The sequence below is a fragment of the Lemur catta genome, chromosome 26 (genome assembly GCF_020740605.2).
Source record: "Lemur catta isolate mLemCat1 chromosome 26, mLemCat1.pri, whole genome shotgun sequence".
NCBI classification, from domain to species: domain Eukaryota; kingdom Metazoa; phylum Chordata; class Mammalia; order Primates; family Lemuridae; genus Lemur; species Lemur catta.
Window position 1 is genome coordinate 2,496,008 of NC_059153.1, and position 11,988 is coordinate 2,507,995.

An 11,988-nucleotide genomic window follows, 5' to 3' on the forward strand; every position below is an offset into this window, starting at 1 on the left:
CGGCGCTGCTGGCCGCGACAAGCGCCCTGCAGGCGTGTGCATGCGCGGCCTCCCCTGCGCTCCTGCAGCCGGAGCGAGCATGCGATTCCGCCCGCGAATGCAAACCCGCTCCCAACTGGCATGACCTCCGCGTGTCCTTGCAACATTAATTTACTTGACCACCGTGTCGTCTGCAACACTAATTTACTCAATAAATATTCCAACACTACCTTAAAGTGATGCAAAAATATTGGATTCCAAGGCACTGCTTAGGCCATAACTTTTGGTTGTAAAACCCTTGGTTTAACTTTTTTCTTCTTTTTCTCTAAAAGAAATAAAGATATTTTTGCCTCTTCCACTAAATTTCTCTCGGGCTGTAAATAAGGCCAGACTTCCAGAATTAAGCTTCTGTGGTCAAGAGTTAACCGATTCAAAGGAATGCTGTTAAGAGACCAAAGGGAAGACCGAACTTCTCTGAGCTTCAAAAGATAATAGTCTGCAGCCCAAACCCTCTTCTTTGTACATAACCTTTTCGATTTAATGGTCTCTCCTCTCAAAACTCACTTTCCCAAAGTAAACAGAGCTCCCCGATCTCCATTGGCATGAACTCCAAATCCTCCTTATACTAAAATCTAAAATTCTGCTGGTTGATCCTTCTCCTTGTACCAATCTGGCATTACCAGTTTTTTTCCCAGATATTTTACAAAGATATTTCAAAGTGTTGTTGTTTTTTTTTTTTTACATTCGAAAAGAAAAGTATATTCTTAATTTCTGACGTATAAAGGAAAATTTTTATGGTTGTATTGATGGTTATACTTGGTCTGCATGTTCTTATATTATTCTTTAGTTATAAGCATGCTTCTTTAAAGATAAATTTGTATTTCTCAAGTCTTTGAAGAGATTGTATTTACGGAAAAAAAATTTTATTCAGTCAATAATTAGGGTCAGAATTCCCAATACGAAGTGGCCAGTCTTTATTTTGTTTGCTTGATATTAATATCAAATCATGTTTTATGATCATTTTGTTGGGGGAAAATACAAGCATGCTTTTGTAATATACCAACTCTTCCTGCCTTGTTTATATCATTTGTATCTGAAGAATGCTTACATTAATACTTTAAAATACATTTTGCAGCACTTAGGAACCCCTTATTTTATTCAGAATTTGTTAACTAACTTCCAAAGAATTTAAATAGAAAAAATTATGAATGCTATGAATAACACTTTACTATAAAAGTATAGATAAGCTGCTTATCTTTTAATTCAATTAAGCGAAATAATGTGCTATTCTACTTTCAACATAGAAAAGTGAAAAATACTACCATGTGAAGAGCTAGAAACTTCAGATAGAAATGATTTAAAACTGATTTTTCATCGTTATCATGCATTTGGCCATAGTCCATAGTGAGCAGGAAGAAAAGCTATTTTGGTGTATTTAATAAAGATAATTGTGAAATGTGTTTTAATGACATTAAATTCAAGAGAATGCTGAATTTAAAATAATGATTTAATTAGTGTAGTAGTTTCATAGAGTATTATTGTAGTATAATAAATTATAGTACAGATATATTACCTAAAGGGGTAGCTATGAGTAGACCAGTATGCTTTGTAAGTTGCTTTTACAAAATTAAGTATAGCTTTTTCTATGGTTCATGCATTTTCCAAACATGTACTCACTCTGGAAAACGTGAATTTTCTTTATTTAACTAACAGTGAATAATATATTGGGAGTTGCTGATTAGTAAAAGATGCCTATGAGGGAAGCTACCTCACGGGTAGCAATTTATTTTATAAGCCTGTGAGCATGTGAATTATGAAATTTTATCACTCTTGTGGAGCCTGAGAAATGTCTTTTTTCCTTCTCTTTAAAACAGGGGCCAGATGGATTACCCATGCCTGGCTGTTGGCAGAAGGTAGGCTTACAGAATTATTTCTAAAAACAAGCCCTCTCCCTTTCTCTGTACTTGGCCTAGACTTTTCCATTCAGAACAGACCTTTTGAATCAGGAACTAACATTCCTGATAGTTGTTTGGGTATCAAAAAGCAAAAAAATCCCACCTCCAGAATATCTTTCAATCAACGTGTTTACTGCTGATTTGTCCTGAGCTGATGAGTGAAAACAATTCTCAGCAAGCATTGCAGTCTGGAAGCTTCCCTATCTGAGCTTTTGCCTTTGGAATGGAAAGGGGCCCTGCATCTTGCTAACGTTTTGCTTGTCTCTCAATCAACTCTGTGTCTTCCCACTGTTTAGAACTGTTCTTTCAACTTAATTGTTGGTTCTTTTGCTATTGACACTCGGTTCCGTAGGCAAACATGCAAACACATGGTAGAGCCCTGTCAATATTAGCCACAAAGCTGAGAAAGCAGAAAATAGAAGCGTGATTTTTTTTCGGTGATGTCTTGATTCATCTAGGAGAATCTGATTAAATGTAAGTTGGTGTCCTTCATGATATCAGTTTATTCTGGTCTCTTTATATGGCCACCCATGGGCACTGCGCATGGATTCAGTCGAGGAAGGAATTTATCCTTTATGGAGAACCTTCTGTAAATAAGGCTGTGTGACAAGCCCTTTCATATAGCGGGTGTCACGCCGTTTAATGCGACACGATAACCCTATAAGGTCTTATTAGCTTCAGTGATGCGGATGAGGAACTGAAATTGAGAGAGGGTAGGGATCTTCCAAGATGGGATGTAACAGAACTTGGAGAGACAGAGAAGGGACATCAGGCCAGGGAGAGAGAAACTTTCTCTCTCGGCAGCATCATTTATTTAGTGGCTTCTCACACTCCACTTTCAGCCTGTCAGATAAGTAGCTCAGCCACATCGGGGGTCAGGTGGGTCTCAGGAGGACAGACCTCTCATCACATTCCTCCTCACCTGGGAAGGAATCCTTACTGCCATGCTGAGCTGGGACTGCCGTGTACCCTCTGGCCTTTGCTCTGTAATGCGTCATGATTTCTTAATCCAGTCGTCCACGCCGGCGCAGAGAGATGCACAAGGCTCACTTTAGCAGCCTCTGACACCACCATGAACTTGGGTTCATGATCATTTTGGCCGCCTCTGAATCGCGGCCTTTTTTTTTTTTTTTTTGAGACAGAGTCTCACTCTGTTGCCCAGGCTAGAGTGAGTGCCATGGCGTCAGCCTCGCTCACAGCAACCTCAAACTCCTGGGCTCAAGCGATCCTCCTGCCTCAGCCTCCCGAGTAGCTGGGACTACAGGCATGCGCCACCATGCCCGGCTAATTTTTCCTATATGTATTTTTAGCTGTCCAGATAATTTCTTTCTATTTTTTAGTAGAGACGGGGTCTCGCTCTTGCTCAGGCTGGTCTTGAACTCCTGACCTCGAGCGATCCTCCCGCCTCGGCCTCCCAGAGGGCTAGGATTACAGGCGTGAGCCACCATGCCCGGCCCAGACTTAACTTTAGTTCTAGGAAAACTTTAACAATTACAGCTGCTTAAAATGAGGAAGCAGAGACGTGTGGGGCCTCAGATCACGCTGGAACCCGATCAGGTGTGAAGCCCGATGGCCGGGGGTCTACGTTGCACACCGTCCCCAGAGGGCAGGCCAGCAAGGGAAGAGGAGCCGGGAGTCAGAGGAGCACAGAGCACCGCAGTCAGGTGTCAGGGAAGAGGGCATCCCTGAGGTCAGAGTCTTCAGCCTTTTCCTCAGCTGGGCTAGAATCCTTGGAGAAGATTCTGTAAATTACAAAATGTAATTCGATCATGATTCACGTGTGTGGTAAAATCCTAATTTTCTGCTTTCCCAGAACAGCTCTAAGACAAAGACTTACCCCCAAAATTCTCAGTAGCAAAGGAAAAATGTGGGTTGAACCTAGGATGGAAATTGTCATGACATCCTGGAATTTAGAAAAGTCACACAAAGGGCATATGTCAGAGAATCAGTTGGCTCATTGACAAGAGACTCTATTCGAGGTTCTACCAGTGTTCTTAAAATGAATGCCAATTTAAAATTTTGATCCAAAACTACTAATTCCACGTATTTGTCTTTTTTGTTGTCTGTTTTCCTGCAGTGATGAATCTAACCTTCCCAGCATGAAGTTGTGTATATAACGGTCCACTCTTTATATTTATAGCTGCAAACTGAAGTGCAGATTGTACACGTCTGAGATATGTTTACATAGGGCTGCTTCTTCCCGTTGACCGTAGCACACGCGTCCGTCTCTTCCCCACTTGCATCCGTGACAGCAGCACGAGGCCTGCAGAAATGTAGCTCAGGGTCCCTTTCCCTGACGTGAAGATACGTATTTATGTGGACAGATCAGTGACAGAGAATGATTAGACTTGCTCATTTCCTTCCTTTGGGCTTGTTAATTGCATGGGCAAAAAGTGCCATGAAATCGTTTACATGAAATTGTGACCAAATACGGACTCGAAGCTACAAAAATGCACTGTGCTGACCAACCGTAGAGTTTATTGTCACCGTCCCATTCACCTTCCCGGGCAGCACTGGCCCACGCGCACACCACCCACTGAAACCGACTAAAAAAGCATGACCGTGTGCCACACCTGCTCGTTGTGCCCTGCAGATGCTAGCATGCCCATCCTGAGTCCCGTGACTGCGTCTAAACTTTGTTCCTTTTGTCATCTTAAGGGGGTCACACCGTGGCTGATTGCCAAAAAGAGATAAGGTGTCGGAGAGCGCACGCACGCTTTGTCTTGTGTTTTGAGGGCGTTGCGGTCCCGATTGCAGATCTACGGCGTCCGGTGTTGTGGGCTCACGTGGCCACCTCGGGTGACATACCAAGGGGCCGAGCTGTTGCTCCCGCCAGCTTTCCTGGGGCTGCCCCGGCAGCGAAGACGGGAAGAAGACTGGTTCGGCATCCGGCACATTCTCTCGTGTGACCAAGCAGGAAAGAGGTTTACAAATGCAAACACCCAGAACCGCAGACATTGTTTAAAAATAAACCGAATTCCAGCAAGTGTCCATATGGGTGCTTTTGGAAAAGGACAGAGGCATACAGCGCTTCTTTCGGAATCGGAGGTTCCTGGAATGCCCCCTGTCCCTGAGGGCAGGGGTCTGTCTGTCCCACCAAAGCTCAGGTCTGAAGAGATAACAGCTCTGAGAAGGGGTCGCCCAAAGTCACCTCTCCTGAGGATGGAGGGGAGGCCCTGGTACCGTCTCTGCCAAAGATGATGCAAGAGCTTTCCTTCCTTCTAAGATCCACCCATATCAAACATTTTCTACAAAGTTCTAGAAACGGAAAGATATTTCCATTCATTTTACTCCTTTTTTTTTTTCAGTCCCAGAAATATTTGTTTCAGTTTTTGTCACATCTGTTTTGAACAATTTTTTTTTTAAAAAAACGTCTTCAAATCAGACTAATTTGGCTGCAACAGTCAAAATGAACTTTTCCTGATTTCTCGCTTGTTTGGGATAATTGAAGAGAACATGAAAGAATCTCTATTTTCAGTTTTATCATTGTAAGGCATGAAAGTTAAGCATTTTTTTTTCAGTACTTTTTGACTGTTTTACATGATGAATGTAACATACATAGAGATTATCAGTTAATATAAAGCGAAGATTTTGTCACATTTGATAGTATTAACTAATTTCTATTTCTTATGGTTCTAAGTTTTGTCTATATTTAGATTTCTTTCTCTTTTATATTTTACTTTTCTACATGTTTGTCTTATCCTTTAACCACAGACCAAATCTGAGATTTCAGAAAGCTGTGAAATATAGTTGCCATAAAGAAAGTATTTTTTCATCTACTCGTGCAGAAGTTACCTGTGTTAGACTGAGCATTTCTTTGCACAGTGGAGAGTTGGTAGCATGTTTTGAAATGGCTTATTCTTACTGGAAGGGTCCCCTTCGGAGAAACATGATCAATGAGGAATAGTTACCTTTTCAGCCCATTAGAGAATTTAATTTCTGTCCCAACTCAGTGCCATTTTGTGGGAAGATTTCTAGTTTCCTGCATAGGTTTTCACCACCAGAGGGGAATGTAGCTCATCTTTGGCTTGTGGTGACAATAGTGAAGCTGTCGTTGTCAGACAAGGATCCTAAGATCCTCACGATCTCTTTCACATTATGTAACCAAAGGATCGTTCATACAAAATGGCATCTGCCTTTCTTATTCCGCTGAGTTTTCCAGGTTAGATAGATGTTTAAACTACTCGATCAGTCTAATTGGTAACATTTCTAGTAACATTCCATGCCCCTAAGCCAATTTAGCATTGGCTAAATGGCTAAATGCCCTACTGGAGGGCATTTTCTAACGATTTTCTTACATGGCATGTTGTTAGGATAAGGTTATTGCTCAGTTGAAAGAATTTGTCTTAAATGATTTGTAAAAATGAAATGAAGGGGGTGAAACCACATTCTCTTCAGAAAAACAAACCAGAGTGTCTTGAGGAAAGTCCGGTGGCTATATTTCTTCCTTTCTCTCTTTCTGCTACTCGAGTAGAAAGAGGTATTGCGATGTGTCACTGTTGAAAACTTGCACAGCTTCAAAAGAGAATACCTCAACATCAAAAGAGAATCACTTAGTGTATAAAAAAATTTGTTTTGAACACAGCCCTTTAAAGAAAACCGTTCTGTCTTGTGTGTATTTTGGGTTTTGCTCTATAACTGACTTGACAATGCTGATGTATTTTATGATTAAAGGAAGTTATAAGTTTCCATTACATTTATTTCCTTGGGAAAAACAGGCATGATACTCCTCTTTGTTCAGTGGAATTGCTAGGTCTTGACACCATGGATAATCCTAAACTTTTGGTTACTAAAATATTTTCAAGCATCTATTTTGTCATCAGTATAGAGAAACCTCAAATGATTTCTAAATGAACTAATGAATTATGTTTGTTGATATATGTTGGTAGATAACATATATTTTCCTCAAAGACTTCTTTCTTTTAATTTATACGACTGGATAGAGAGAGGGTTGCGAAAAAATATATAAAAGATACATTGGAAGTAAGGCAAGGTCAGGTTGTATTTCTGATGAAACATTTCTGAAGGACGCCAAATTATTTTTGTGTTTTAGATTTAAAATTGTTTTCCATTCATGTTGGTTGGTGCTAATGTATTTCTTTTCTTTTTTATTATGGACAATGCAACTACTGCGGATAATTTCATTTCTCTATTTAATAGCATTCCTAAATCGTTCGTGTGTGATTTTATTTTTAAAGTTCATGAGTTTGCTGTAATTATCGTTCAATGACTAGCCTTCCTTAATGTAAAACAAAACAATGTAGCTGTAGATACTGGGATCCTCATCCCCTTATTTCGTATTCATTTCATACACCACAGGCCTTCCTCAACTTTCATCCATTTCATCTTTTTCATTCACTCGTCTTTTAGCTCATTATGATTTAACTGAACAGGACAAAACCAGTGTTAGAGAAAAATCTGCGTGCTCCACACACAGGACCTAGCACACAAATGTGCTTAATTTTTACTTTTAGTTTTCACTCTTCATTATCAAAAGCAATCTTGGAGGATTTTTCTTTCTCTTGTGATTTTATAAAAGACGTTAGAGTATCTTTAATTTCTACCAGAAGAAAGGTCTTGTTTTTGAACTTACAGTCTGTGCATATGAGGTTCTAATGGGACAGCAAGAACGTATGCATCCAGTAGTTTATACTACGTGTCCTTTGACTAACAATATGTGTCTCTCTCTATATATATCTGCTAGTTTATATGTAGATATATATATATGCTAGTTTAAGAAAATGGTCAAATCAGCATGTCTGTACCTATGAAAAAATTGTCTTTGGTATCTTATATTTTTATCACCTAGGATATTTGCTTAATTTCCAAGATTTTTTTTTTAATGTTACTATTGAAGCATGAAAAGTTATTCATTTGTTATCCTTTTATTCCCCACTACATATTGTGTTACCCAGAATTCGGCTCTACTTGTGTGATGGTGTTTTAACATCATCTAATAAGTGATCATAAGAGACATGCAGATGCTGATTTTTGAAACTTTGGTTTTCCTTATTTCTTGATAGTAAAATGTTATCAATTATGATTCCGCTAAATTGTTTTAGAATATAAGAACCTTCAGTCCCTAATTCTTCCCATTTTTCTTGAAATATTTTTATGTGGGCTAGATTTGTTATATGTCACAGCAGAGACACTCCTCTAACTTAAATTTTTAGTGGATTTTGGATTTGCTATTCCAATAGCAATAAACATTTTAATGGCTTTTTGATTTTAAAAATATATTTAAATGCATAAAATTGCCTATGCCTCTTATTGGCAGAACTGTCCTTTTGGGAATAGGAAGATTTTTCAAACTGAACCATTATTTGTGATTTATGGACAATTTAACAAAGTATCAACATTTCTTCAAATACAGTTGATATTCTCACACATCTCAAAAATAATGAAGTGGATTCACAGAAGAATGTCTTACACATTGTTGACATTTATGTGAATATTCTTTATGCTGTTGTAAATGTTTCATTCAACTTAATAACATTTTAAAAGGATGTATGTATCTGATTTTTCTTTAGAAAATATTATATTTTTATTTGTATTTTTTACATTTTAAAATTCATCTCTATGCGCAGCTATTTTTATATTGCCAAAAACTCACATAAATACAAAATAAGTGAAAATGCAAAAAAAAAAAAATTGGCAAGCATTATTACACTGCATATTTTTTAAAATGTTTATGGGCCAGTCTCGTGTGCTTGGGTATTCTAGGAATACTAAGAATGTGTTGTGTCTTATCGCTGTAAATATAGCACAAACCTGTTTATCTCAGCAGTGTAAATAATCGAAAGATTGAATTCTCCCTGTTTGATTTCTTATTTCAATTTCATTGTCATTTCTGCAGCTGACATGACTGAATCAGAAAATGCATGAGGTTTTTTGATTTGCAATTTGGAGAGAATTGCATTTTTGTTCAGTTTCTAATTTGTTTTATTTGCTTTTTTAAACTTGTTTTCAGGGTTCCTAGTTTGTGAGAAGTTGATCTTCAGAATTATTTTTACACTATTTATGACTTATTTTCATAATGTAAAAAGTGTGTAATTATTCCAATATTAATCCAAACAATGATAATGAATTGTATTGTTATAAAGCTCTATTGATGTTCATGAAAACTTTGGCCTGTTTTCTTTCTCATTTTCCTCTGCCAGCTCTTGTTCCTCTGATCGTTAAATGATGATTCTAGGGCTCTGAATTTCATCCTCTCCTTTGCTTCGTTTTTTTTTTTTTTTTTCTTCAAGACAGAGTCTCACTCTGTCACCTGGGCTAGAGTGAGTGCCATGGCGTCAGCCTCGCTCACAGCAACCTCAAACTCCTGGGCTCAAGTGATCCTCCTGCCTCAGCCTCCCGAGTAGCTGGGACTACAGGCATGTGCCACCATGCCTGGCTAATTATTTCTATATATATTTTTGCTGTCCAGATGATTTCTTTCTATTTTTAGTAGAGACGGGGTCTCGCTCTTGCTCAGGATGGTCTGAAACTCCTGACCTCGAGCGATCCTCCCGCCTCGGCCTCCCAGAGTGCTAGGATTACAGGCGTGAGCCACCGCGCCTGGCCCCAACAGATTGTCATTTTCTTCCATTTCCTAAATTGTCCTCAACGATCTTGTACCACTTGTGTATCTGAATCCCAGAACCTCCCCTGCGACCCAAGGGCAGTGGTGACAATATTTGCAGCTGAAATAAACTCAGACCTGGAACAGCAGCTCGTTTTTGTTTCCTGCCATAACAAACATTTAAGCACCAAACCAAGCAAGGGCACCCTGAGCACCCCAGAGGCAGAGCTTAGGCCGCCACGCTAAAGTGGCAACTACTGCGGGACCCGCTGCCCTGAGCGAGGACGCGCTTCCAGGACACGCAAGGTCAGACCTGGCTCCTGTCCCCAAGCCTAGGCTTAGCGGGACTCAGGGGACCCAAAGCTCCGCGTGGTCCTCCCCACCAGGGACAGCTGGTCAAGCAAGTTGATGATGGGAACTGGAGCAGACGAGAGTCAGGAAAAGAGCAAACCAGGCCGGGGGCACCTTCCTTGCCCCGCCCTCGGGCACCCACCGCCCCAAACCCTCGGGGACACTCTCACTGCAGGTGCCCCTGCCCCTGACACCAGCGGTCCCCAGCCTTCTTCACACCTGGGCCCGGTTTCATGGGAAACAATTTTTCCACGGACGGGGGTGGGGGTGGGGGTGGGGACAGAGGGGCGGTCCCCAGCAGGCCGCAGTCCCCAGGCCGGGGTCGCTGCGCGGCCCGCGAGTGGCGTTGGGGACCGCGGCCCCTGACCCAACCCGGGGTGGCCGCGCGTCCCCGGCAGAGCGTCCTTGGCCTGCGGGACAGACACTCGCCGTCGGTGGGGTCGGCGTGGGGACACGGGGACACCTGGGCGGTTCCTGTCCCCAAGGGGTCGCGAAAGCGCGGAGGACGAAGGCGCCGCCTGGCACCCACTTCTCGTCCCGGGTCCCCTTGGTCCTCTGGAGCCGCCCATCCCCCTCCAAGGCCACCCAGACCAGTGTCACCCGCGTCCTGCTTCCATGTGCCCCAGGCCACCCCCGCCCCCATTCCTACCCCCCACCTGTCCCCGCCCCCCCCCCCGTCGTCCCCGGTCCCCTTCTCTACTCCTGACCCTCCCCCGGCCACCCTGGACCCGCTGCCCCTCCCCAGCCTGGCTCTCTCGTCCTCCCCCGCCCGTCCCCGTCCCCGGCTGGGCCCTCGGGTGGGGGCGACAGGTGTGGCCGGATCCCCGCCTTGTGGCCGCGGGCGCTGCGTCTCTGCCCCGACCTGGGGCTGGCGGTGCCCGCGCGACCAGGAACCCCCAGAAGCCACAGCTGCCACCCGGGCCACCCCGGGGCCACCCGCCACCCGGGCCACCCGCCACCCGGGCCACCCCGGGGCCACCCGCCACCCGGGCCACCCGCCGCAGTCCACACCGCCCGCGCCTGCGTCCCGCACGTCTGAGATGTCCAATGCGACATTTAAGTGCCGATGTCAACAGAGAAAGCAAACACGAGAGGCGAGGACTGAGAAGAGAGGTCTCGGTGGAATGCAAACGTGGCACCTTGGTGGGATTTAGACCCAAGGGACTCGCGGATTACCTCGGGACAAAGACAAGGGCGGAGGACCCAACCCTCAATCTCATCTGTAACCGCCTGGAGCCGAGAGAGACTTTTACAACACAAAGAACTCTGACCTCGGAAAGGGCAATCAGCCCAGCCTGTCTGGGGAAGAACCAGATCCAGAACCCAAGGCTTAGTCCAGGGTCATTTAAAGAGCACCGAGGCACTTGGAAATCACAAGGAACTCTGACGTTTGAGGAGGGAGAGTGACAACCTGTGACTTCGCCAGGTCCAGGTGCTTTGCGACCAGATGTCCAGTTGGCAGCATCTTGCGAATCCAGAAGCAGACCCAGATGACGCGGTTGGGATGTTGCTGCGAGTCTCCAGAGTGCCTTGTGCCCTTCATTTATAAACCCTGGAGTTTCCAGTTCTCTGCTGCTCACAGAGCTCATTTCTACTCCTATTTTAGGAAATGCAATGCTCCTCCTGCCGTACAGAAATGCAAGTTAATAAAAACTTTTTGCAGGAGAAAGTGCAGTTGCAAATACATATCACAGGCGTTGATGCTCCTCCTGCAGTACAGAAATGCAAATTAATAAAAACTTTTTGCAGGAAAGAGTGCAGTTGCAAATATGTATCACAGGTGTTGATGCTCCTCCTGATGTACATACATCCAAATTAATACAAACTTTTTGCAGGAGAAAATGCACTTGCGAATATATATCACAGGTGTTGATGCTCCTCCTGCCGTACAGAAATGCAAATTAATCAAAACTTTTTGCAGGAGAAAGTTCAGTTGTGAATATATATCACAGGCTCCTCCTGCCATACAGAAATGCAAACTAATAAAAACTTTTTGCAGGAGAAAATGCACTTGCGAATATATATCACAGGCGTTGATGCTCCTCCTGCCGTGCAGAAATGCAAATTAATAAAAACTTTTTGCAGGAGAAAGTGCAGTCGCGAATATGTATCACAGGTGTTGATGCAGCAATTGGACTT

The 11,988-nt window shown here is 42.9% G+C and overlaps 1 protein-coding gene across 1 annotated transcript in view; it reads left to right on the forward strand.

Moving 5' to 3' along the window:
• Positions 1 to 4,637, forward strand: part of COL25A1 (collagen type XXV alpha 1 chain) — a 337,352-nt gene extending 332,715 nt beyond the window's left edge. The window contains exons 36-37 of the mRNA XM_045537458.1: positions 1,854 to 1,892; positions 4,012 to 4,637. Coding sequence (XP_045393414.1) covers positions 1,854 to 1,892; positions 4,012 to 4,014 — 42 coding nt within the window. The 3' untranslated portion in view covers positions 4,015 to 4,637. The remainder of the gene's footprint in view (positions 1 to 1,853; positions 1,893 to 4,011) is intronic.
• The last annotated feature ends 7,351 nt before the right edge of the window (positions 4,638 to 11,988 follow it).